General features: G+C 38.5%; 4 protein-coding genes across 5 annotated transcripts; 2 read left to right on the top strand and 2 right to left on the bottom strand.

The window, feature by feature from the left end:
• The first annotated feature begins 9,490 nt into the window (after positions 1-9,490).
• On the top strand, positions 9,491-15,234 carry LOC126633454 (PHD finger protein ALFIN-LIKE 7-like). Its single transcript, XM_050304066.1, has 5 exons — positions 9,491-9,961; positions 10,081-10,113; positions 11,983-12,211; positions 14,466-14,592; positions 14,725-15,234. Exons 1-5 carry the CDS (start codon positions 9,865-9,867, stop codon positions 14,998-15,000), a joined length of 762 nt encoding a protein of 253 aa, XP_050160023.1. The 5' UTR covers positions 9,491-9,864; the 3' UTR covers positions 15,001-15,234.
• Positions 15,235-16,254: 1,020 nt separating this feature from the next.
• LOC126633455 (uncharacterized) lies at positions 16,255-19,027 on the top strand. The gene is made up of 8 exons (XM_050304067.1): positions 16,255-16,421; positions 16,536-16,645; positions 16,833-16,891; positions 16,963-17,057; positions 17,837-17,945; positions 18,217-18,230; positions 18,343-18,444; positions 18,545-19,027. Exons 1-8 carry the CDS (start codon positions 16,335-16,337, stop codon positions 18,683-18,685), a joined length of 717 nt encoding a protein of 238 aa, XP_050160024.1. The 5' UTR covers positions 16,255-16,334; the 3' UTR covers positions 18,686-19,027.
• On the bottom strand, positions 18,979-22,704 carry LOC126633450 (heptahelical transmembrane protein 2-like). The gene is made up of 4 exons (XM_050304062.1): positions 22,391-22,704; positions 22,149-22,235; positions 21,954-22,041; positions 18,979-19,877 (listed from the first exon to the last, which is right to left on the bottom strand). Exons 1-4 carry the CDS (start codon positions 22,615-22,617, stop codon positions 19,188-19,190), a joined length of 1,092 nt encoding a protein of 363 aa, XP_050160019.1. The 5' UTR covers positions 22,618-22,704; the 3' UTR covers positions 18,979-19,187.
• A 194-nt stretch (positions 22,705-22,898) lies between these two features.
• On the bottom strand, positions 22,899-26,221 carry LOC126633448 (pentatricopeptide repeat-containing protein At1g14470). 2 transcript variants are annotated; one of them, XR_007627056.1, is made up of 2 exons: positions 23,673-26,221; positions 22,899-23,239 (listed from the first exon to the last, which is right to left on the bottom strand). XR_007627056.1 is itself a non-coding variant. In XM_050304059.1 (1 exon), the coding sequence occupies exon 1, from the start codon at positions 26,110-26,112 to the stop codon at positions 23,800-23,802; it is 2,313 nt and encodes a 770-aa protein (XP_050160016.1). In that variant the 5' UTR covers positions 26,113-26,164; the 3' UTR covers positions 23,456-23,799. The 2 variants fall into 2 exon arrangements, 1 of the variants encoding a protein (XP_050160016.1); XM_050304059.1 differs by lacking the exon at positions 22,899-23,239 and having other exon boundaries at positions 23,456-26,164.
• Between the last annotated feature and the right edge of the window lie 1,026 nt (positions 26,222-27,247).

Here is a 27,247-nt window from a genome sequence, read left to right as displayed (position 1 = left end):
AATCATGTGATTAATAACCCACACTAGCACGCAAGTCGGAGTCACCTATGGTGACCTGTACGACTGCACCCACATCTCATCAATCAACGCTAGTATATAAGTCGGAGTCACCTCTTGTGACCTATACGACTTATCCATATCTCATCACATATGCTAGCTCATCACATATTTCATCACATATGCTAGCTCATCATATATCTCATCACATATGCTAGCTCATCATATATCTCATCACATATGCTAGCTCATCATATATCTCGTCATATATGCTAGCTCATAAGTCGGAGTCACATTTTGTGACCTGTACGACTTATCCATAACTCAATAAGTATACCTGCACACAAGTCGGAACCACCTAAAGTGGTCTGTATGACAAGACTGAGCATAAATAAATACGCTCAAGTGCTACGATCACGTGAAGACTGTGCGAATAATCGCAGGTCACCTACGAGTCGGAACCACCTAAAGTGGTATGTACGACAGGAATGTGCACCTACCTTGGATCCAAAGTGAGCGTAAGGTGCGGGAGGTGAACATCACGTGAAGGACTGCGCCCTGGCCATGGGCGGAAGCACTAACACCGGGGTGCAGGTTTATAAGCTCTCAATGCATCTCAAAATAATATGTACGATTCATGGGCAACCCGTACGACAGTGTCGGAGTTGCTTAAAACATTATATAGTCATACCATAACTTCATCATTTCAACTAATACCATAAACTTACCTGAACTTACCTAGGTGTCCTGCGTCCACCTTTGCACTTCAAGCGATCACAATAATTATGTGCAGGTAATATACATATAGATAAACCATGACGCAATTTAATACTCAACCATGTCATAGCATTTTCAATTATATACATATGCATATATATATACATATACATATATATATTATGGCATAAAAAGGCGTAAGCTGTAACGCCCTACTCCCGAACTATTTATTTTTTAGAATAATTATCTGGTGATAAGCCAAACTAGACACTAGTTTAATTAACTATCATTACTTACATTTCCTTACTTCAAATTCTCGATCCTTCACACAATGATTTATGACCAACATCCAACCACTAAATCATAAGGTTAAATCTCACATTTTCTACCAATGTCCCTCACATTACTCAATCCCCTAAACAAGGCTATTGTCTCAATTATTTAGTCTCATTTATTGTATGGCTACATCTAACGTCTAGTTAGACTGCCTACGTACCCTAAACAGGGATCAAGCCATTCGTAGTTCACATTAGTACTTCACGGCATTCACAATAATTATATGCAATAATTCAATTTATAAATGTTTATGGAATTGTCAATCATATATATATATATATATATATATATAATATACAATAGAAAGGAAAAGACACACTCACCTGAGGTCCGCGCTACGACTCCCTAGCACGCATATAGAGACATTACGAATCATCATCTCCTGTAACCAATTATCAAATCACATCTCAGAATTCTAACCGATAAAATACATAATTTACATAAAACGTATCCTTACGAAATTCAATTTGGAAAATCTGCATCACGGATTTCCGATTCGTTACTTCCAAAGATCCACATTATACTTCTAGAACAACACCATAAGGTTTCATTACGATCCAACGGTCAGATCTCCGCCAATTGCCAAAACCAAGTGGCGATTAACCTTTTATTTTATGAACTTACAAATCCAATTCGGGAATATCCGTATATTGGATTTCCTATCTGTAAGTTTCTATGATCCTCAAATATTACGTACTATAACATATTAAAATTTGGTGACGATCTAACGATCGGATCGTCGATTCATATAATGACCTATTAACGTAACATAGAGAATTTAGATTCTAACAGTCAACCTACGTCATACAATTACCAAAACTAAACTCAAGGCATCCAATTAGCCTAAGAATGACACCGATGGTCCCCTGGCCACGCACCGCCGCAGGTGACGGTCGGCCGCCCCGACTCGCCGGAAAATTCAACTATTTTTAAAAATTACCAAAAATTACAGAAATGAAGATCTCAAAGGGTAGAGTAAACTCTATACATGTGGCCAAATCCAATTTGGCCAGGAAAGGCTCCAATTTTGCTAAAACCGTACGGAACCTTAGAATTTGGGTGTTCTTCAATTCGACCAATTCGCAACACCACCGCCCTTAACACTGTTTGGGCTTTGTTCCCAACCTCAGGAGAAGTGATTTGATGGTAGTGGTGGTCAACATTACTTTCACAATCATCGAATTTCGCCGTGGCACCCTCGGAACCCACGGGTTCCGTTCTACCCGAATTCAAGCTCAAACCCCATAAAATTTCGATAGAGATGGAAGAGGGAACGTTGTGAAGTACCTCTGAGGTGGTTTATCAGTGTAATTTGTTGTAATTTAGCCAGCAAAGGCATCGGAAACCCTTGTTTCCGTTAGGTCCCAGTTGGGTCGGGAGAAGCAAAGCAGGTTAAAGGGATCCCACGCTTCTCTTTCCCTTCCTTTCTTATGTTTCTGATTGGCCAGTCCCAAACCTTCATTTCTTCCTCATTTTCTTCCTCTCCGATTGGTCTTCCCTTTTTCTTCTGGTTTCTCATGCTCTATTCCTCTCTTCCTATTCGCTATCATCAGGCAGCCATTTTTCCCTTTTTCCCTTTTTTTTTTATTTTTTTTATTTTTAAATAATAAGATTTGAATCAATAGATATAAAATAGTGTTTTAGTCAAAATACTCTCGGATTCGTAAGTCAATAAAACTCTAACCGTAACTCCAAATTCACTTCTGTTTGTGCCTACTCGTCCGTATCGACGAGTACTTCAAGAATACACTAAAGGGATATTTCATACGTCTCACTATACATTGATCAACGAAAGTCAACACCCTCGCCTCTAAGGGCATTTTCATAAAATCACGCTTTTAAAACATATAAAATTGTAAAATTAGGGACGAGTTGGCACACATCGAGTTTTCTTCATCCTAGAGAGGTACCTAAAGTCATAATTTTGGGACAACTTCATACCTCCATTAAAGTTGTTGTTAAGTTAGCCGTTAACTTGTGACGTGGCGTTCACGTGAACAATAACTGGACACCACTTGTCAATATGGGTCCACGTGGATATTAAAATTTTAAATTTTTTTTTCACTTCCCTCCCTTTTCAACTTCACTCTCCTCCATTCCAGACACACCTCACTTCCTCAGCCCTTTCCTCCTAAACCATAGTTACGTCAATACCATTTTGCCAACCGCAACTACGGTCGCCGCCGCACCGCCATCTACCCAACCCTATATTCCTTCAACGACGTACCCCGGGGCTCGACCCCAATATGCTACATGACTTAATGAAGAAATAAAGGGATAGCAATTTGATTTATACATCTACCAAGAACCATGAATTTTTCTATCTAAATCAGAACGAAGAAGGTACACCAAATCCATACAAATTCGCCAAGAAAATCCACCCTACATATATTTATATGACAAAAACTTCAAATTTATTATACCATCTTCGCCTTGTGCGCGATCTAATTACGATGTGGGGGAGGTAGAGAAGTTTAACCGCGAGCGATAATGACGGCTGGGGATGTGCCGAAAATAACATGGGGTGCGACACTGTTGAGGAAGGAAAGGAAGCCAATGAAGGCGGAAAGCTCTTGCTCATCGAGGAAGAGGTCCTAGGGAACCTTAAAGGCGATGTGCACAAAGATAACTACAGCACCAACGACAAGAGCAGAGATGAGGACAGATATAATACCCCGTATTTAAAAAAAAGGTTATATATATACGTATAATATTATTTTGTTAGCCCTTAAACTTATTCTTTTTACTTGTTGATGGAAAATCACCATTGCTAGCTTCATTGATCTTTAATTTGAAGCATAATTAGGAACAAAAAGCTGAGAGCTTGAAGTAGGGATTATCTAACTACAATTAGGCCTCGTTTGGCAATTCGGATTGTACTAACTATTTCAGTCGGATAGGATAAATAGTCACCGGATAATACTGACTAAATTAATCGGGCGTTTGGTACAGTATCGGACTAATGACCGTATTATTTATACTGTGTTTTGGTACTGAACCGGATAAGAAAATGGAAGTTACATCATTGATATAATCTCAATCAATTCAGTGTAAGTTACATCATTGATAGAAGGCAAGTCATTAGCTGCCAACACAACCTGCATAATAAGAGGCAATTATGTGAAAATGCTCAGCAAGGCAACTCATTCACAAAGCATTCATAATAAATTTCATGCCATTTGTTATTTGGCAGGAAGAAACAAGCTCGGAAAATACATGCTAAAGAACCAGATGCATTGAACATAAGAACAATATTTGACAGTAAACCTGTGTCCCACACCAGAGCAATTCTCTTCCAAATGGTAAAATACGCAAAATAAAATCAGAAATATTTACAGACTTACAGAAATATTTACTATAACTTATCAAATCCCACCCTCCATACAAACCCACTCATCGATTCACCAACCAAAATTAAAATCCCAGATTGAATATTTTTCAGTGGTAATAAACCAATGGGCTCCTCGTCGGAGCCCATATCCGAATTGCTATCCCCGTCCTCATCGGAGCCCAGCTCCCTTCCTCATCAGAACCCAGATCGGAAGAATTCGAATCATCGTCTTCCTCCTTCAACCCATGGAAGGTTTTGTTGTCACTTGTCAGAGATCGAAGGCTAACGAAGGAGGTGGGAAGTGTTTGTGTGTGTGTAAGGAGGAGGGAGAAACATAGAGAGAAAAGAAGAAGAAGGCGAAGATGAACTTGGGATCCATACAAGAGAGTGCAAGCGATGTGAGAGAGTGGAAAGAGAGTGTTGTGAGAGAAAGAGAGGGACGAACAAGCGATATAGAGGGACGGAGTAAGCGAGGAGAGCCATTCTACCCGACTAATTATCCAAAGGTTTTGGTTGGGATAAACAAGCGGGGCGGGAGGTGTATAAAATAAGTGGGCCCATATTAAATAATCCGGTGCTTATTTAATATGAAGCTCACCAAACACTCGTTTCGTACTATTAATACTATCTGATGGTCTTATACAGCGTGTTAAACAAGGCATTGGTGTGATATTTTTTAACAAATGGTAAGGTGGCAAGTTGAGTTAATGTAGTGTGATTATTCACCCCTAAACATTGGAGAGGTGTGAGTCTATTTAGGGCCATAGACTAGGTACATGTGTTTAAGTGCATGAGTTGGCAATATTATGTGGTTTTAGAGTGTTGATTCACAAGGCAAAGAGGAATATTAATCATTTGGTTACAATATTTTCTATTCAATGTTGTTCCAAATCTTCCAATAAGCTGAGAACAAGTGGATTTGAAATGCAAGCGCATACATGTTTGAAGATCTTTGACATCCAGAAGTAGCAACCTTGATATGATTCATTCTCTATAAATAAAGGAGAAGAGCTAAGGGAAACAAACACACCACCACCAACAACACATGGGGAAACAAGAATAAAAAACCTCATCTCTTTCCCATATCACTTTTCTCATTTTGCCCATTTACTTTACATTATGTAAGGGCTTTAAGCCATCTTTCATTGTATTTGTAAGTCCCTCATATATAGTGAAAGACAATGAAAGCAAATCCCAGTGGATGTAGTCGATTTGGCGAACCACTTAAATCTTGTGTTGTTTATGCATTTACATTTTGAGATCATTTCCATAAGAAGCACTCCACTAAACCATCGAAAATATCCATTTCCTTCCCTTGAGAATGTTGTAAAATAAGAGAGACAAATCCCAGAAAATGCATGAGAGCTTACCCAACATAATTGCCTTATGGAACTCAAATGGGTTTATGCATCAATATCACCTAGAGAGAGATGGAGTAAAATGGTAAAGTAATATTTCTCAATTAGATTGTTGTGTGTTATCCATACTATATATTATTGATAAGATCATATAATTTTGGCTACTAACAATTAAATTAGTGTTGCAGATTTAATACAATTTCGGCTACCAACAATTTGATTAGTGTTGCAGATATAATACAATTTTGGCTACTAATAGTTTGATTAGTGTTGCAGATGTTATAGAGCATGTGATTATTGATATCCTTGTTACATATGCATTGAAAAGCAAGAAAAAGAGTTGTGTTGTGTCAAGTGCTCACTTGTGTAAAGTGTTTAACTTGTGAGAATATTCAAGGGCTGAAGTTTGCATTGAATATAAAAATAATGAACCTTGTATTTGTCAAGCGTCGGGTGTAGGTCTTGAGTATACAACCGGTTGGTTATAAAATAATGAAATCTTATATATGTTAGGCGTCAGGGGAAAGGCTTGAATATACAATTGGGTGTAAGGGGAAGTGCCTATTTAATAAAGTGGAAACTGAGAGTCTAATTACAAAAATTGGGTTAAGGGATGAACATGAGTTAACTATGGTATGGGACGTGCAAGCTTGGGTGCCTTAGGTATGTGTTGACATGATTAGAAGGAAGTGAGTACATTCATCCATCTCATATGCATATATTTCATGCATTTGAAAGAATTGTTACAATTTAATTATTATTTTGTTAGTAGTTTTGTTGTGAATGAATTTGTGCACTATAGTTATTCCGCTGTGTATTTTAAAAATTTGTATGTAAGATTTTGTTGATGTATGATGTAAATGTTATCATTTTATTTTATTTTTCACCATATCTTGGTTGTAGAATTTATTAGCTAAGATATGGCTCACACCCTAGCTCGTGAATAGTTTTTATTCGTGGGTCGGGGGGTGACAACCGATCTGACAGATGTGAGGAAGACAACGAAAACAGAGAGGCGATGAGGCCCTAGAAGGTTTGGGTTTCAAAGAATGTGTGGCCAAAGATGATAAGGAGTTGATCAGAGGTGCGGGCGACAACAGTGGTTGCAGTTGGAGAAAATGGTATTGCGCCACGGTGGTGTAGGAAGAAAAGGCTGGCTTTTACATAGAGGACCTGTTCAGAGGACCTGTTCGTGAGGGAGGTCTATAAGAGGAAGGGGTTGGGGAAATGAGGGAGAGGTGTGTTAGGTATGGAGGAGAGTGGAGTCGAAGAGAAGGGGAAGTGAAAAAAAATTTTGAATTTTGTTTTTTTGAATTTTTGAAGTTTTAAATTATTTTAATATCCACGTGGACCCATATTGACACGTGGTGTCCAATTATTGTTCATGTGGGCGTCACATCACAAGTTAATGGCTAATTTAACAGCAACCTTAACGGAGGTATGAAGTTGTCCCAAAATTATGACTTTAGGTACCATTCTGGGATGAAAAAAACTTGATGTATCAAATGTTGAAAATCAAGAAACTTTAGGGTAGTAAATTGAGATTAACCCTAAAAAATAAATCTACACCCACAAAGAACTCCCTTCGTACCTTTCCTCTTCTCTCAACCTCCCATATTGTCACTTAGTACTACGATCTAGTGGTATTCCTCTTCACTTGTAAGTGAGAAGTCTTAGATTCGACTTTCGTCAAAGGCGAATTTGAACCACATTATTGCTAGCCCATTGCGAGGCTAAGCCCACCCCCTAGTGTACATAAAATAGTTTGGTCAACAAAAAAAAAACCTCCCATATTAAGCCATTTCTCTTGAACTCCATTTTCCCCGACCTCTCTTTTTCTTCGTACCACCAAGATCCATGGACACTGACTCACAACCTCATTCCCCCTAAGCCTTAATCCACCATTAATAGATGAGATATACGCCAAATCACTAGATCTCATGATCTTTTCGCATTGACTCGTAAGGGCACAACAATGAAGAGAGAGGGGTAAGATTGGTTTTTGGAATATCGGAATGCAACATTCGGAGTAGTTGTGAAGCCATTAAGGGACCAGAATGATCCCTAACCCATCCTGCCTTTTTTTCTTCTTGCTACTATAACAGATGTTGTTGCTACATATCAATATAATACTCTTAAAATTCAAGTGTATCCTAAATCCAAACTCTTTTTCATTCCAAGTCAGGACTCATTTTTCTCTCCATCCTTCATATTGTTGTGTAATCTTCACTTCCCTTCTTTATTCTTTCAACTTTTCCTTGGCTTTAACTTGTGTTTTAAAAAAAATTATTTCATACATTTTACTTCATATTCGGGTTTCTAGGTTTGTGCACTATTTTTAGTTTTATCTAATGAATTTAAGATCTTTTAATTTTTATGCAGATAACTACAATCTCTCATGTTATGGGTTCAAATTACCTATGTATGTGAAAGCCTCCCCGCACAAGAAATCCTTACTCCACCATTGATTCGGAGTAGCCATAGTGGGTAGTAAATTTAGGTGTGGGTGATTGATATCGGATTAAGTTCGCGGAACCAGATTATCGGACCAAATTACTATGATACGCTCCAAATTGGTCGGCAGGATTCATTTTACCAAGAAAGATCTACTTGATCCTCCAAGAAAGGAAAACCTAATCAAACCTTGATTAGGGAAGTCTCGCGAGTATTTAGGATCCCTATTTTAATGAGATTGACGTGCATCTCAAGCAATCATCAGCCTAAGAGGAAGAGATTTTCTCTAGGATTCACCTGGTTGATTAAGGATTACTATTCTTGTAAGGCGTCTTCTCTAACCAGTATAAATATACACCCCAGGGTTCAAATAAAATGTATCATGTACTACCTGCTACCTAGGTTCTTAAAATAATTTTACTAACTTGATCGTCGGAGAGTTCTTGACTAGTACCCTACCAGTGCATTACAATCTCTACTTTCTTTTGCAGGTTTTTGATGATGGTCGTTAAATCTATGGAGGTGTGAAAATTTGGTTCCAATAAGAGGTAAATCAAACGTAGTCAAATTATGTAGTGTGCCAAGATTTTGATTGGACTAAAGGACAACTCTACAACTGAAAGAAAAATTTTGCGTAAACACATTTTTTGTCTTCTCGAGAAATAGGTTGTTTTTGAGTTTTTCTTAAGTGTGGGTATTCTTTTTTGGGTACAAGTGTGAGTTTTTAGAAGAGAATTTTAACGAAAAGCCTGCGGTACTGTTCAATGTAATGAAAAATCATATTTTTACACTAAAAAAATAATTATGGTACTATTAACTTTACCCTTTATTTTGTCATTGTCGTTAGAACTCAAAGTTTTCAAGCTCTTTTTATTAGTTTTCATTTTTTAAAATAAGTTAACCAAACAAAAAATTTGAGTTTGTGTTTTAAGTTGAAAAGTTATATTTGAGTAAAATAACAAACATCCATTAAAAATTTGAAATAGGTCCAATTTTATAGGCCTACTTTTGAAATAGATCCAATTTTTAGTGACTTTTGACTTTTGAAATAGGTTCAATTCTTAGTTACTTTGGATCCATATCAAAATATCCCTTAAGAATTTATCCGAATAGTTGTCAGGGGCAAACTGGAAGGACTACACTTTTAATCAATTTGGAAAGTTAGAGAGAAAAATGACGAATTTCTAAAACGTTATGGACCCTTTGTGTTAGATGATTGAAAAAAATGAACAAAAACATTACGGAGCATATGTGTTTGATAAAATGAAAAGCTGTTCTAGGAAACATAACCAAACGGGCCCTTACTGCTAGCATTGCAAATCGGCGAGTAAAATAAAACCCACCCGAATATGAAATATCAACCCTTCCTTTAAATCCTCCCATCATCCTATCCGACTCGTATTTATATTTCTCTTCGATTCAGTCTCCGTTTGGTTGCAACACCTTTCTGGCTGTCTAAAACAAAATTAAATTTTATTTATCAACAGCAACAAATAATTAGAATCCCCAATTCACCAAACCAGCAAACCCTAATTTCCTAATCAGAAGTAGAAAATCCAATACAATTCCACCATCATATCCCTCTGATTTTCCCCTGGCGACCCATTTCTCTCCAATAGGTAGCAGTTGAGATTGAGTTGAAGAAATTGAAATTGAGGCAGAGAGAGCACAATGGAGGGCATACCGCACCCAATACCTCGAACAGTGGAGGAAGTCTTCAGCGACTTCAGAGGCAGACGCGCCGGCTTGATTAAGGCCCTCACCAATGGTTCGCCTGCTTCTCATTTTTTATGCTTTTTAACCTCTTAATTCTTTTACATATCTCTCTACTTGCGTATGTGAATTTCCTTTCATGGTTTAACTTAAATTTTTGGTTCATTTTTGCAGACGTTCAGAAGTTTTATCAACTGTGCGATCCTGGTGGGTTCTCTTTTCTTTTTCTTACGTATATCTTCTCTGTTTTTTGGAGTAAAAGGCCCATTTTTGTGGTCCTTTCCATTCATGTGTTTGTTTGTTTTAATTTCTAACTGTTGAAGCTTGATTTATAAAGTGAATCTGCTGCACCATGATCATGAATAAAAAAAATACTTAATCGTTTTAGCTGTATTTTGTACTGTATAACAAAATAAAAAAGTAACTGCTATTGTGCAGCACTTCGAACACGAACCCTCATATGCCCGTTTTCCATTACTAGATACCCCATCTTGATACATAGAAGCAAAGACACCATTCTTAGTGATAAGAAGTTTACTTACCAAAATTAACCTCTTCGAAGGGGCATTGAATTTTATGGCCTCCGAAACCCACTACACATGCCTACTGTTGCGGAGCAATGGTGCCAAAGGAAAATGACATAGTTTCCTGGTTGCTTTTGCTTGTTTGACTTCTGGCTATGGTATTGCAAATGTTCTATAAACTTAATTCTAAAAGTAGGTATTTTTCAGATTTATCTTGCTTTTTGGGATGAGTTTCTGTATAGATGGAATACCTACTTTTCAAGTCAATCAGGGAACTAAGTTCATAGGCTATCAATTAGATCATTGGAGGAGAATTTTCCACCTTTGTCGTGTTTTTCTCTTTTTTTCATTTGGTTACAGTAGTGTAGACATTTAATTTTTCACTGGATCTTTCTGCGTCATGCTTTCTTATTGGATGTTGAGCAGAACCAAAAATTTTCCTTTTCTTTGGAGCAATTTATGCTCTTTGCCTCAAACTATTAGAATTTCTAGCCACTGGGATTTGAGAATTTTATATTACATGCAATTCTATGTTGTTCGGTACCTCTTACCTTATGTATTTGGACTTTGGAGTTATTAAGTGTTGGCAACAACAACAACAAAGCCTTTTCCCACTAAGTGGAGTCGGCTATATGAATCCTAGAACACCATTGCGTTCGGTTCTGTGTCATGTCCTCCGTTAGATCCAAGCACTCTTAAGTCTTTTCTTAGAGTCTCTTCCAAAGTTTTCCTAGGTCTTCCTTTACCCCTTCGGCCGTGGACCTCCGTCCCGTAGTCGCATCTTCTAACCAGAGTGTCAGTAGACCTTCTTTGTACATGTCTAAATCACCGTAACCGATTTTCTCTCATATTTCCTTCAATTTCGGCTACTCCTACTTTACCTCGGATATCCTTATTCTTAATCTTATCCTTTCTCGTGTGCCCACACATCCAACGAAACATCCTCATCTCCGCTACACCCATTTTATGTACGTGTTGATGCTTCACCGCCCAACATTCCGTGCCATACAACATCGCCGGCCTTATTGCCGTCCTATAAAATTTTCCCTTGAGCTTCAGTGGCATACGGCGGTCACACAATACGCCGGATGCACTCTTCCACTTCATCCATCCAGCTTGTATTCTATGGTTGAGGTCTCCATCTAATTCTTCGTTCTTTTGCAAGATAGATCCTAGGTAGCGAAAGCGGTCGCTCTTTGGTACTTCCTGATGTCCGATCCTCACCCCTAACTCATTTTGGCCCCCATTTGCACTGAACTTGCACTCCATATATTCTGTCTTTGATTGGCTTAGGCGAAGGTCTTTAGATTCCAACACTTCTCTCCAGAAGTTATTAAGTGTTGACAAAATTAATAAATTAGTTTTGATAATTATCAAGTTCGTCTCTTTTCTTCTATATGTATGAAAATGCTTTCTACATTCCTCTTTTAATTTATAGTTGTACACATAACCAAAATAGTATTTGATGGATGTTGAGTCAGTTACAACGCGGTTAAGATAGACTGTCTTCCCTTTTGTTTGTTTCTTTTTAACACAAATGTTGTGCTTGCAGAGAAGGAGAACTTGTGCCTGTATGGACTACCAAATGAGACATGGGAAGTTAACCTGCCTGTTGAGGAGGTTCCTCCTGAACTTCCCGAGCCAGCATTAGGTATAAACTTTGCTAGGGATGGGATGCAGGAGAAGGACTGGTTGTCGCTGGTTGCAGTTCACAGTGATTCATGGTTGCTTGCTGTTGCATTCTATTTTGGTGCACGTTTTGGGTTTGGTAAGAATGAAAGGTATGAACTTGGTTTTTCTCTGTATTTGCACAACTTATATTAGAAAATTTTAGTTAAAACAACTCACCTCTTAAACATATTCTATTATCAATTGGGAAATGCACAAGCTGCGTTGATGAGTTATAATCTTTTGTTATCGTATGTGATATTTCTATGCAGCACCAAGTATTGAATATATTTATTCAGCCTGAGTTATTCTTCTGCAGTATAGAGATCACGCTGTTGTCTGGTGTATTGAATTTTATTTGTTACAGAACTTTTTCTACTTTAACAACAGTTGCTAGAACCCCAATTTAATTATTATTTTTTAAATCTCCATATTACAACCTCTAATGACTGTTTTCAAAAGCAGTAGAGAAAAGAGTTACCTGCCATATGAAACTTCGAGTCAGCTTTTTCTGTTGACATATCTATCAGCTGAATACTATGTCTTTTTAGTACATCAGTTTGTGCGGGTTGTGGTATCTTATTATTGATAGTTACCTTGCATACGACTGCTAAGCTGTTTACATATTTTGTATGCATGTTTGAATGAGTTGTTACTTTATCCACATATGACATTATGTGGCTGGTTAAACTAAAGAAGATTTAGAACTTTCTTTAAAGTTAATTTATAAATTCAACGCATCTACTTATAATAACCTAGTTTTCTACCTCCTTCTTTTTATTTCTAGGCTATTCCAAGGAAAATGCCTTTGTTTGCTATCCTCATGGTTTATATAGCCTATCCATTAAATACTAGCATTTGATTATGTTGAATCAACTAATGCTAGGTATGTAGCAATACTGATAGACTTCTTGCATGGACTGTGTTCAAGTGGATGAAAGTGGAGGTCCCTTGCTGCTTCCTAATATGTTCTGCTCTTTGTTACACAGAAACGTCGTTTAATATAAGATATCTGCATATACTTTTGGGGTGCCTTTTTCACTCGCTCCACTGCAAAGCTCTTTTAGGCTGCATTGGAAACTATGGAATTTTTTTATTGCATTATCTAGAAAGGTTGTCAGTGTCTTCCTGATTGTAGTAGGTGAAAAATTATGTTCTTGGATCAGTCGCCTACCTCTTTTGCCCCCCCCCCCCCTCCCTCTTTGATTCAGGATGCTAAAAGGGTTTTAACAGTGGATAATTTGAATTATTAAACAAACCTTCTGTAGTTCTGCAACCAAACTGCTTAGAATAAGTCCTAATGTCCTTTCATTACGACTACAAGGGCTTCTATCTTTTTTCTTTTAGTAATTTCGAGGTTTTCCTGTCTTCATGCTATGAGCTACCTGCATTAGACAAGAGTGCTGACATGCGAGAATGATAGACAAATTGAGCAGAGATTGTTATGGTATTTTTATCTTACCTGATGATATTTGTGGTTTTTTCTTCTGCTGAGAAGAGATTTAATTTCTTATAATATAGAAATTTGGTGGCTGGGATTCAATTTGGCTTGAACCAGCATTTGAGAATTTCATTGCTTGGGTACCTGAAAAGCCTTTAAATCCAATTGTTTTACTGTAATATCTCGCTATATACAAGCGTGTGTGTGTGTATGTGTGTGTGAGACTCTGTGTATATGTGTATGTGGGTATGCATTCCTGTATGGGCAGGGAACTTGGGGGTTTAGATCATTTGCATAACTTTATTGATGATTGATTTCAGATGATCTTCCTCCGTCCACTTCCAATCTATTTTCCTCGTTTTGACTGTCTGTCATTGAATATTCTTGTGGATACCTTACTGGCATAGCCTTAAATCTTGTCTGAAGACACATAGTCTGATGTCTGCATTGTTCTAAATTATTTAACTCATCATACATCTGTGATGTTTGGCTATTGTCTACAATCATGTTTGCTTGGTAATAATGGGTATTCTGAAGATATCCTAGAGGTTTGAGAATGTCATAAAGAAGTGGTTTGCAAACTTCTTTTTTCTGGGGTCAGTGGTGTGGGAACTGATTGCAGATGAATTCATTATTGGGTTTAAAGTTGACATGCAAAATTTTAACTTCAAGTTAATTATTTCATGATTAATCAAGATAGTTTCTATTCAGTACCAGTTATATGCAATCCCTATGGTGTTGGACCAGTGGATTTCATTGATATTGATGGGATTGAGAATGTCAGAGTAGAGCCGTTCATGTTGTAGGATAGGGAAATATACCCGTTCTGCAGAAGCCAAGTGATAGGAGCTAACTTTGTCTGAAACTTTAGTTGGATAATATCATATGAAGGTGGTTCTAATTTTATTTGGCTTTGAAACTTGCAGGAAGAGGCTTTTTCAGATGATAAATGATCTCCCCACCATATTTGAAGTTGTGACAGGAAATGCTAAACAACCAAAAGACCAATCTACTCCTCACAATAGTAGCAAGAACAAATCCAGTGGAAAGGGGGTAAGATGTGGACTAGTTTTCGTGATATGATTTGTTTTGTTTTGTTTTGTTTATATGTCTTCCTTCTATAGCCATTGTTTTCCCTTTATAATTAATCCTAGCTCTTTCCTTGTTGGTGCTGCCTTTAAACAGTCTCGGCAGTCTGAGCACCCCCAGAGCAAAGGAGTAAAAATGTCTCCGCTGCCTAAAGAAGAGGATGAAAGCGGGGAAGAAGAAGAAGAAGATGATGAACAAGGCGCGACTTGCGGGGCGTGCGGAGACAACTATGGGGCTGATGAGTTCTGGATTTGCTGTGATGTGTGCGAGAGATGGTTCCATGGAAAATGTGTAAAGATTACACCCGCAAAGGCTGAGCATATCAAGCAGTACAAGTGCCCAAGTTGCAGTAGCAAGAGGGCTAGAGTTTAAATCTAGGTTCTGAACGTGGAGAAGAAAACCAATCAAAGAAAGCAGATGAGGGTTTACAACTATCATTACAATTTGGAGTAAAACAGAGTCAGTTGTCTATCTTAGTTGATGAATTTGAATGATTGCAAATGGGATTCTTCTAAGTTTTGCTACTCTTTGCTATTGTTCTGTCTAATTTTCTCAGGAATTTGTTTCTAATATGAATAGTCAGCTATAAATATGTTCGTGCGGTCACCCGGTTTGAGTTTTGATGCATTTATTTGACGTCCATATGCTTTGTTGTCCATGCTGCTTTCTAATCTTCTTGGCGGCTAGCGTTACATTTTACTAGTATTAGTACAATAACGTGTTTTATAAGAAGGCACAGATGTTGAGCGAGTTCTTTGTGCAGTCGTGGAGTAACTGTGCATGCTGCCTCTCTGGTAAGTTTCTCCAAGAGATCTAGTTGTGCTTGTGCTGGAGGATTTGGCTTGGTTACTGAGGCACCAAAGTTGGGGGAAAAAGTGGATCATGTTTACTTGGAATTGCTCTGCTCCAACGTTAGGGAGGGGACTTGGGATGAGGAGTACCATCTCCGAGTATAGCTCTTTGATTACATTTGTATCATGTTTATTAGGATTAAACTTCTCTGTCTTTTCACAATTCACAATCGATAAACTCCGACTCTCTCTCAAGAATGCAATGAAAATTGCAAATTGAATCAAACAGGTCGCACGCATCCATGATTTCGTGTACACATCATTACCTGATCACGTATTACCTTGTATGGCAATCAATCATTCCGTGTCTACGTTACGCGATTGCCTTTGCGAACTTAACCGGGTGCAGAGAAAGAAAGCAGAATGTAAAATTTTTGACTTAATTAAAGAATATCAAACGACATAAATTAACCAGGGTGTGTGAATAGCAGCACACCCCTTGTAAAAAATTAGACGTGTGAATAAAGAAAATGATAAACACGTATCATTTTAGCTTCTTACACACTTATAAATCTTGGATGTTGACTATGTTTTATTATGCTTGACTTATTCAATTCAAAAGTTAGAAAGATTTTACACACTCAAATTTTGTGTGAAAATCATTTCTTTTAATTAAAGAATTATTTGTGGCTTTTATTTTACATAATGTGCGCCTCACGATTTACCCGTCAGCGGTCACGATTAAATGATGAAAAAGTTGATTCCTGACAGCAGGATCTGAGGTCAACGGCCAGGATCTAAAGGCTTGGTAAAGGTCGGGAAAAAGCGATAAGAAAAAGATTGACCGTCCCTGTGTCTAGACAAACAGAGAGACTAGTTGCAACCTGCACTTTGCAACACCAAAGCAGCATAGCGATGGCGTCAATGTCTTTGACGATGAACACCACCACGACGATGACGACATCAAAAGTATCTGGATTCCAGCTCTTTCGGCTTCCCAAAGTAAGAAACTTTCAATTTAACTTCGCTCGGCAATGTTCAACGGTTCAAGTGAGTGAGACATATCATGGTCAAGGTTGTGTGCGCCAATTTTAATGGTTTATTGGTTTTCTGCAGCAGCAGCAGCAGCAGCATTTTTCTGTTTCTAATCCTGGCAGAAGATACTGCGGTGCCCTTCTTCCATCATGTCAATACGCTTCACAGAATCACAATCTTACGGTTAAGAGGTATACTGCTTATGCTCATCTCTGCAAACTGCAAACTGCATACTTTTTCTCTTTTTTTTTTTCCTTCACCTCTTACATATCTACATCGTATAGCTTATTACAATTTACATGCTAATCGAAATTGTCTTGTGTTAAACCCTTTTTCGAATAATATTTCAATCTTTTTGAGTTGATTATCGTGTTGCAGTCCTAATAACTCTGGCCATGCTCGTTTATCCAGCCCGATATATGCAGCTGCTGGTTCAGGTTCTGTTTCTTCATGTTTTCTTGTGTTTGTAATTAATTTGAGAGAGTTATTCATTGTTTTCGTTTTGCAGGTTTAGAGGCATCAATTGGAGATGCACAAGGCAATCTGATAACCTTGAAAACAGCAAAGATTGTTGTAGAGTCCCAAGACGACAATAAGATACAGGTGAGTTTGCCGGCAACATCCAATTGATACAGAATTACAACATGCATGCATTTTGTCACTGTAATAATTGATATTTTTTTTCTTCTGATTAATTGTAATACTTTATGCATGCATGCGAAGGAAGGATACAATGAGGTAGGTTTATGTTGGTGTACGAAAACACAAGTAACATTCAAGGTAACCGGGAAATTTGATTCTAAAACAATCTGTAGAAAATCTTTTAAGTCGGATGCGCATTGGAACTGAGGTGGTCCCAAGGTCATCCGGAGTCTGGGAAATGTACATGTGAAGGTCTTCCAAGGACTCTTCAAATGTTAGGTATGAGTATTTTTTGTGCCCACCTAGTGTTTGATATAATGCATGCTAGGCATGCCTCGGCAACACTCGGCAAGTTGCGTCGAGTGCGCTCGAAGAATTCTCTCTATAATACTCATCAGATTGTTTCAACATATGTTGCTATTTATTGACATGTGTGCAACATTCGGCTGACGACAACAAGCTCACCAAGTGTTCGAGGGAATGCCTTAGTGATAACTGAATTTTTTTTTTCACGCTTCGCCCTCTGTTTCTATTAAAAAACTTAGACCTTTAACACTAGGACCCCCCAATGTTTGAATTCTCTTGGAGTTGGAGGCTGCAGATAAATTGTTCCCATTTTCGTGGAAAAGTTCATAGCAATATAATTGCCTGATTGCGGCTACGTTTTTTGCACTTTATGTTTCAAAGGCCTCAGGAGTCGGGACCTTATATTGCAAGTTGCTGTGATGTTCCATTGCCAGGTTAGAGTAGACTTGACTGGAGACGACACACAAAAAGTTTTTGATAGGGTTTTGACAAATTTGGCACGCACAGCACCACCAGTTCCTGGATTTCGCAGACAAAAGGGAGGTAATAGTCCATTAATGTTCCCCTGCCACCGTTGGATTAATAGTAACCTACTTACCTAATGGCTCTGGTGCATACTGATACTGCTGCAGGAGATAGACAAGAGAAAGTCTATCTTATATTTTGGATCATTGTGGAAAGAAGCTCCAGAAATGGCTCTTCAATTTGGATGATGTCTTCTTCTTTCATATACATGCTTAGCAACTTTTGAAATTTTGAGTCCATAAGTTTTAACCATAAATTATCCTTTTCATGTGCTTTGGGACTAGTGCAGGAAAAACATCCAAGGTTGGTTGGCTTTATTCCTGATAACAGCTTAATATTGAATTTCATCAGTTGGTTTCACTTGCAATTAAGCTAATTGTTCTTTGATGGCTAACTTGGAAACTTTTCCGAGCAGGTCCCAAAAAGCTTTCTGTTGGATATACTTGGTAAGGAGCGTGTCACGAAGTTTGTCATACAAGAAATAATAAACTCTACTATGGCTGATTATGTAAACAAGGCAAGTCACCCACTTTCACTGCGTGCGTCTCTTTCGTATCGTATAATTCTCTGTCGCCAGCCACCCCACCCAACATTGTCAAATCTCTGTTTGGTTTCAGGAAAACTTGACTGTGAAGGAAAACAAAGTCCGCACCACTCAAACAGCTGAGGAGCTCAAACTGTTGTTCACTCCAGGAAATGAATTTGGATTCAATGCTACACTCGAGCTCGAAACTTCAGAATTGGAGACGCCAAGCTGAATCTCGTGAGGGATGGTTATTGATTAAACTTGCTACTTTCTAATTATTTCAAAGAGTTAATCCACGAAATTTTGTAAATTATAGCATCCTCTAGTGATAATCCACGAAAGAAGAGGAAAGGAATGCCTCCTCGTCCTCGTCCCCTCACAAATAGAAATATTTGGATGCTGACATGTTTACTTGAGCTCTTTTTCTTGGAATCTGTTGGAGCGATATTATTTTAAACTGTAACATGAAGAACAATACACAACTAAACAGTGTCGGAATTGAAATTGTATTCGGACCAGGAAAACTGAAAAACTGCTGGTGGTTGATATGAAATGATATCATCTGTTCTTAACATGTATAATCCATCAATTATGGATGTAAAAGTACAACATTTTCGAGTAAACATGCGTTGCGTGCAGCCATTTTCTTACTAATATGCAAAGCTAAGGAAACTAATACAAAAACTGGTGCCAGAATGATTGTACCCCTCACCAGTCACCACCGCAAATGCCACCTAATATGAACAGGTTGGTGATCCTCGGCGAAAATCCATAACAACCAGAGTAGCAGCGCTATGTGCAAGTGCGCCTAGCACAACAAAGATGTGGAAGATCTGATGGCTGTGCCCTACAATATCAAACTTACCGGGCTTCCACCGTTCTGGTATTCTAGCGACATAGAATGCTGCTCCCAAAGCATATAAGATGGCCATAACAAGTTCATAAGCCAAAGCAACAATTATATGTTGATTGCCCCAATGGATAACTAGGGCATGAAGCGCAGGAATGACTCCAGAGAAGCCCATAGAGAGGAAAAGGGTAGCCCTAAATGGGCGGAAACGGGGTGCGGAGAGACTAGGCGAAAGAAGGGTAACAATGACGAGGATCCCGAGCAGAGATATGGAAGAAAGGTAGAAAAAGCGAGAGCAAGGGTTGCAGGAGAAGGCATAGTAAATGGGAGCAAAAAAAGAAGAGACGATCATAAGAGAGATGCCGGCGTAGTCTAGGCGCCAGAAATAAAAATTGAAGCGTTTAGAGTGACAAGCAACGAGGTGGGAAAGGGAGCTGCAGACCAAGCATCCCATAGCTCCACCTAGGAACACAAACCACGGCCACATTGTAAGCGGATTAATACCATCGTAACCAACTTCTTGGTTTGCATTCGCTTTCGCATGAATGATTGATGATGCATGTCCCTTTAAGTCCTGCCTCCAACAATAAAACCATACATATAATTAAGGACATGTTGAAAATCTTTTTAAATAACTTAAAAGTGCTTTAAGAAAGCACTAATAATGAATTTAACCTTGTCAATTTAACTTCTTTTTGTCTGATATTCTAGTTACCCAAAGGGCAATCTATGGGGTCTATCTTTATTTTTATTTTTTTTTACAAAATATGATTAATTAGAAAAGCAATAATAATGAATTTAAAAAATAACAACACAATAATTCTAAACCAGTCAACTTCAGGTTATTTCGGCATTTACCACTTTACTTCGCTAATACCATTGTATTTATATGCACTCCAATATGTAGTACTTCTCTCCATAAATAAGTAAGAGATTTGAAATTTGAATCACATAAATAACGAATTTTATTCCTAATTATTATGTCTACCTTCACTTACTCCAAATTTCCACTTTTGATATAGAATATCGTTATTAAAGAAAAATAGAGTATTTATATGCCCATAATGATTTTGTATAACCAATTTGCTTACATTTTACTAGAATGATTTTGTATCATTTTGTTATTTTAGCTATACGTAGAATTAGTTTTATATACTTTATTAGTAGAATCAGGTTGTATCATTTATTACTTCTAACTATCTGCAAAATCAATTTTGTATACTGTATTAATAGAAGGGAAATTTTATTTGGACCCAATAATCCTATTTCTACACCCATTAAATTTTTGTTAAATTTTATATTGCAATTATGCCCTAAAGAAAAGATGGGTGTAGAAATATATTATCAACTGGGGAATGGGTGGGTCGAAATGGCCCTGAGAGCCACAATTGTGGGTTGCTGGAAATCGGAAAAGGGATTGTCGAAGGGTGGAGAAGAACAACAAAAATATAGTGGAGGGCGGTTGTGGTCTTTAACGACATCAGGAGAATGTGTCGCCAGAGCTAGGTTGGGTTCATCGAAGAAATATAGGGGCCGTGATGTTGAAACCGACTGCTCTCTCTCTCTCTCTCTCTCTCAAATTTTGGTTTCTCATCAATTCTCTCTTCACCCAATTTCAAATGACTACGAGCTTTGGGGCCGTGATGTTGAAACCGACTGCTATCTCTCTCTCTCTCTCTCTCTCTCTCTCTCTCTCTCTCTCAAATTTTGGTTTCTCCTCAATTCTTTCTTCACCCAATTTCAAATGACTACGAGCTTTGTCATCCTTGAAAGCATATATAGCTTGATAACTTGTCCACATATGGAACTTCATCGTTATTTAATTTCAGGATTTGCAAGACTGCACCAGTCTTTTGAGCTACAATTTGCTGGGTTTTTATAATTAGTTCATTAAGGTTTAAAGAGATAATAGTCAAACCAAAATCCAGCCCCATGGAATTGGGCACGAAGAATTGAAAAACGACGAGATAAAGAGCAGATCGGTGGCGACAGTTTCTGGAATGACAAAATTTCATGGTTGTTGTCAGGGTAGGTGGTTGGGTGGGTTTACATGATTGTGCAATTTTTTTGAAGTATGTAAATTTTGTATTTGAGGGTAAAATAGTAAGTTTGTGGGACAAAATTTATAAGTTGGATGACGAAAAAAGATTAATGGGTTTAAATAAAATTTCCCTTAATAGAATTAGCTTTTACACTTTCAAAGAATATCTAGAAAAAAAAAGTTTAACTATTTATATAATCAGTTTAATTATATACGTGGAATTAGTTTAACTATACACACAAAACGTACGAAGGAGGATAGAGAAAATAAGTTACGCAAGAGAAATGAAAGGAAAGAAGAATGGAAGGAAAAGAGAGAGAAAGAGAGAGGAATCATCTTTTATGTGTTATAAGAATAAAATTGTAAATGCAAAAAAAAAAAAAAAAAAAAAAAAAAAAAAAACCCAATACATCACATGCTACGAGAATAAAAGTTTGGTGCTCATGAAGTTGGCAGGCAACACAAGCCAAGCAAACGGGACAGACGTTGTGAGACCCACGCGGGTTCTTTATCAATTGACTGATTCTAATTCCGTGACCGCGTGGAGGTGGATGGACTAGAATTATTCCCAACTCGTAAAAAAAAATAAAAAATAAAAAAGAGACTGACCGGCGAACGAGGAAGAAATGCATCCACATTGTGAGAGGAGGAAGAGGAGGAGGAGACATTGATCAACGGTCCAGGAACCGCAATAGCCCTGCTAACGTCGCCGGCCGGCATATTTACCCACCAAACAGAAAGCAGCAACAGTGAGCGAGTTGTTGTTGTAATTACAAAAATAGCCGTGTTGTGAGCAATGGTTACCTGGAGAAAATGCGCAGCTCCAATGGTGAGTTGTTGGTCAAGGTCATGACCGTCAGTCCCAGAAATATCAAAAACCCCACCAAGTGGCTGCAGCACAAGTAATTATAAGTAGGCCAATTTCTTAATCAATTTAATATGATAACTAATTTGCAGGTAGAGGTAGTTAGGCAGAATTAAGCAAGTAATTGAGTTAATTAAATAAAGAGGGAAATGAATCAAGGCAGGGAATGAGCGTATCGTACGTCCAGATGTTGAGGGTTTCGTTGTGGCAGGCAAAGACGCTGAACAAGAGATCCTTCAAGGGCCACTCGCATCTGTAGTAATCCAATATGTACTCGTTGTCCTTCATGTAGGGCGGAAGCTCCTCGAACTTCCTCAACGCCGTCGTCTTGGTCGTCTTCTTCTTCCTACTACTAGTATTACCGGTACTAGTACCCCACCACTCCATTCGCTTCCTGTGATTGCACATGATCTCTCTCTCTCTCTCTCTCTCTCTCTCTCCCCACTCTCTTCTTTTCTTTGTTTCCTTTTCTTCTTCCGATTTCTGGCTGGTCCCTCTCTCTCTTTCTCCTCTTTGATATACATTTCTTTAATGAAAGGGAAAGGGCATAAGTAAGTAAGTGGGTGGGCTGCTTTCTTGCGTGCCACTTGCCTGGTTAGACTTTGAATTCAAACTACATCATCAAAGTCAAAGGAGTTGAGCTAGCTTTAAGCTCTAGTCTGTACGTAGCTGTGAAAAAAACGTGGAAATTACCTGGAAATCTGTCTATTATTATTATTATTATTCCATTCGAACCAGAGTTTACGCAAATTTGGTGGAAGGTGAAACGTAATTTGGGTGATCATGAGATACATAGTATATGGTATTGAAGCCATCCTTCTTTCTTGGTTGCGTGCGTACAAATACAATAAAAGAGTGTGCTCCTGTTTGCATATGCACCCAAATGCCGTCTGTTTCTTCGGCCATTCCCCTCAGCTGCATTCCATCCAAGGCGATGATCTTAACTACAAGTGCCAGTTTTCCAAGGCATCCAGGGACTCCAGCATTGGTATTCATAGTCGGAACGTGTTTGATTTGATTCTTCAAGTGCCTGCAAATCAGAATTTGAAGGATGATCAAGAAGGTGTTTGTGTTTACCAACGCGGGAGGGTCTGATAGCCACAGCACCACACCTGCGAGATTATACATTAAGGAGCAAGGTGCCACACATTCTGTATTGGAATATTACCAAGGACTTACAAGCCTTGTCCAAGCCAAGAGGCAATGCATTTACAAGGAGGGCAGGGCAGGGCAAGAGAACAAAACATGTCTAAAGCATAAAGTCTCATTCACTTTATAATCTTGTTTTAACATTCATCCATTTAAAACAGTACCCATCAATCTCAATTCCCTAGGGATTGCAGAGGCAATCGAATCAATGGTGTTCACCACTAGTTGGACAACTTACTGGGTATAAAAGGTTCTCTCCTGAATCAGAAAAATTCTCAAACTACATTGCTGAGAGTGAGAATGCAGTAATCTACCTGTACAATGCAACAGGCTGGCCTAAAAGCCGACGATATTGCTTTGCCATGTTGGCACATTTGCTTTGAGCATTAGCCATTTGGTATGTCCTCATTAGCATGAAAATGGCAAATTTATCGAAACCCATTACCAATAGTCTCCGCAAGAACACACCCCATCACTGAAACAGTGGAACCTGTTATTATCCCTCAAAATAATTTTCCTTCCTTCCAACTTAGATATCATCTTGATAGCTGTGTGGCAATCCCAGCACACCCTCAGATTCTTCACTACCCTAATCACTGCCTCTGCATCGGTAACAAGAAGAGCGAAACAAACTGCCAATTTTTCACTATGGGTACCCACCATCTCTTCTTTCTCTTCCTCCTCAACATCTCTTAGCACACAGGTCTTATCAGCCATGTACCCAGCATTTCTCATTTTCCTCCCTAATTCTGCCAATAGCCTATAAATGTCTTCCGACTGCTCATGTGATCTGTCTCCCACAATGAACTTGTGCATCTTGCCTTTGTATTCAACCCAACTCCACCCCGTTGCTTTCTTCACGCCTATTTTTCTCATTGATTCTCTAACTCTCACAACATCATCCCACCTGCCTGCTGAGGAGTATATGTTTGAAAGTAAAATGTAATTCCCTGAATTATGTGGTTCAAGCTCAAACAGCTTGCTTGCAGCAAACTCCCCAAGATCAATTCTTTTGTGGATTCGGCTAGCATTTAAAAGAGACCCATAAACTCCAGCATGTGGTTCCTTCAGCATGCTATCAATTATTTCTTTTGCTTCATCTAGTTTACCCGCTCGACCTAACAAATCAACCACACATGCATAATGATCTACATCAGGTGCTTTGATTGACTCAAAAACCTTCCATCCTTCTTCTAACAACCCTGCATGGCTACATGCTGAAAGAATACCAATATATGTTACACGGTCCGGTTCAATAAACTCTCCTTTCATCTTCAACAGTAGTTTGACGGCTTCCATCCCATGACCATGAGCTGCAAACCCTGCAATCAAAGTGTTGTAGGAAACTACGTCTCTTGTTTTCATTTCTTGAAATGTCATCTTGGCATCTTCCATGCTTCCACATTTAGAGTACAAGAATATCAAGGAATTATATCCTGATACACTTAGCCTGATATGGTGTTTCCTGACAATACTGATGACCCAATTACCGATGTCTAAGGCCCCAAGATGTCCACATGCTGAGATGACACTCACCATAGTTACCTCATCTGGTTTGAGACCATCAGCAGCATTAATCATATCTTTAAAGAGATCAAGTGCAAGAGCTGACTGCCCATTTTGAGCATAACCAGAAACCATTGAGTTCCACGAGACAACATCCTTTTGTGGCATCCTATCAAACAGCTCTCTAGCAGAAGCCAAATCCCCGACCCTTGTATATGCTGATATCATGGCATTCCAGGTAATGGTGTTCCTATACGCCCCCAATTCATCAAAAATTTGTCTAGCAGTATGGAGGCTCCCACGCTTTGCATACATATCAAGCAACGCTGTCTTGGAAAAATAGCTTAAATGGATCTGCTTTTGGTTGAGCTTTTGAACGAGCGAATCAGCAAGGGAGCAATCACCGCATGACGAACATGATGAAATGACAATTGCCCAAGTAGTTTCATTTGGTTGATCTCCGGAGTTCATCATGTCATCAAACAATCTTAAAGCGTCTTCAGGACATCCATTCTGAGCATAAGCCGAGAGCATTGCATTCCAGGATACAACATTTTTCTGCGGAATTTGATCAAAATACCTCCTTGCGTTCTTCAAATCCTTGATCCTAGCATATCCAGTAACCATGGAAGTCCAAGTAACAACATTCCTTTCGGGCATCATATCGAAGAGTTTGCAGGCATCATCTTTATTCCCCCACTTCCAGTAGCCAAAAATCATATTATTCCAGTCCGCAAGAGTTGAGTCATGCATTTCAGCAAACAGGTATCGGGCGTGCTCAACCGGGCCGTATTTAGAATAGAAGGCCATGATGGCATTGCGGACGTAGTGATCAGAAGCAAGACCTAACTTGAGAACATGGGCATGGAACTGAATGCCGGCACTGGCGGCTGACTTGATCAAAACCGGGTAGACGAAGGTGCCGATGGTTAAGTCAGAGCGCTGCTGCATTTGTCGATAGAGAGAAGCAACTTGATCAACGCCTCCTAAGTTGAAATTGGAATTGGAGTAGTACTTGAACATGGAGGTGAAGACGTGGACGTTGGGGCGAGGCGTGGAGTGGAAGATGAGGCGGGTATAGGAGGGCGGGGCGCGGAGGCGCGTGCATTGGGAGATGAGGAGTGAGACCCACTGGCACTGGGTGTGACGGTGGAGGGAAAGGTTGATGAGGAGGCGGGCATGAAGCTGCCTGAGCTGGCTCAAATTGCAGAGTTTGTATGCTAAGCTCTCTAACTCTGCCAATGACATACTGTTACTGGCATACACGCCCAATCCAATTTCCAAACATATAATTCAAATATAAGTTAAGTTGGACTCACTAGAGGAGCAGGAGCTGCAGGAATCACTCACTTGGGAGTTTTGCACCACCTCTGCACTGCACCGACTAGACCACTGACCATCAATATATTATGGTGCCTAATTTAGGAGGTTGTATTCAATTGAGAATTTGAGAGATTCTAATGGATTTATAAATCCATGGATTTTTATAGAGTTTAATTGATTTGTAGAGATTCCATGTAAAATTTTGATTCAATTCCCTCAAAAGCTCTTGGGGGAGGTGAGATTTGTGGATGCTCAAAATACACTACGAAATCTCTCCAATTCCCTCTAATTCCTCAACTTTCTCAAATTCTTTAAAATCAAATTCTAATTGAATACACCTGGAATTTTATAAACTTCTTTAAAATTCTAATTGAATACATCCGGATTTCTAAGGATTTTCATAAACTATCTTAAAATTCTGATTGAATACACATTGAATTTCAGAGAATCACTTAAATTCCTGATTGAATACTCACAGATTCATTAAAAGAATTAAAATCCCTCAAAATCCTAATTGAATACACCCCCCTTAATGGATATGCTCGTGTGTAACTATAATAATTTGATTTAAATTTGTTTTTAACGAGAACTGAATTTAAGACTTATCACTTATAAGAGAAGAAAAATATCATTAAATTGTACTACTAAACAACAATAATTAATGAGTTAACACACCAAATCCTTTTATTAATATCCTTAAGATTTTATGTATATGATGATATGTCTATGTAACATATATTTATGTTTAAGGATTGTTGATATTTGGATGGGTCGGCTTCAAATCAAATTAATATTACTTCAAGCCAACCCACTTATTGAATTGACGATTAGGTTTCTACCCCCCCCCCTTTTTTTACAACCTAATGAATTTCGGTTAAGTCACACAATGAAAATCCTAGTAATTTAGTATCAAATTCGTCATTCACGAAATTCAAATATAAGATCTTTCATTTCTAAGTGAAGAGAAATACCACCAAACCGTAGTATTGAGTGGCTACAAAATTCATAATTTGAGTAACATGAAAGTGCAAGATTTGTGCAAAGAAGTTTCTTAATATGG

Source organism: Malus sylvestris, chromosome 8, assembly GCF_916048215.2.
Source record: "Malus sylvestris chromosome 8, drMalSylv7.2, whole genome shotgun sequence".
NCBI lineage: Eukaryota > Viridiplantae > Streptophyta > Magnoliopsida > Rosales > Rosaceae > Malus > Malus sylvestris.
This window is presented reverse-complemented; position numbering and strand designations above follow the sequence as displayed.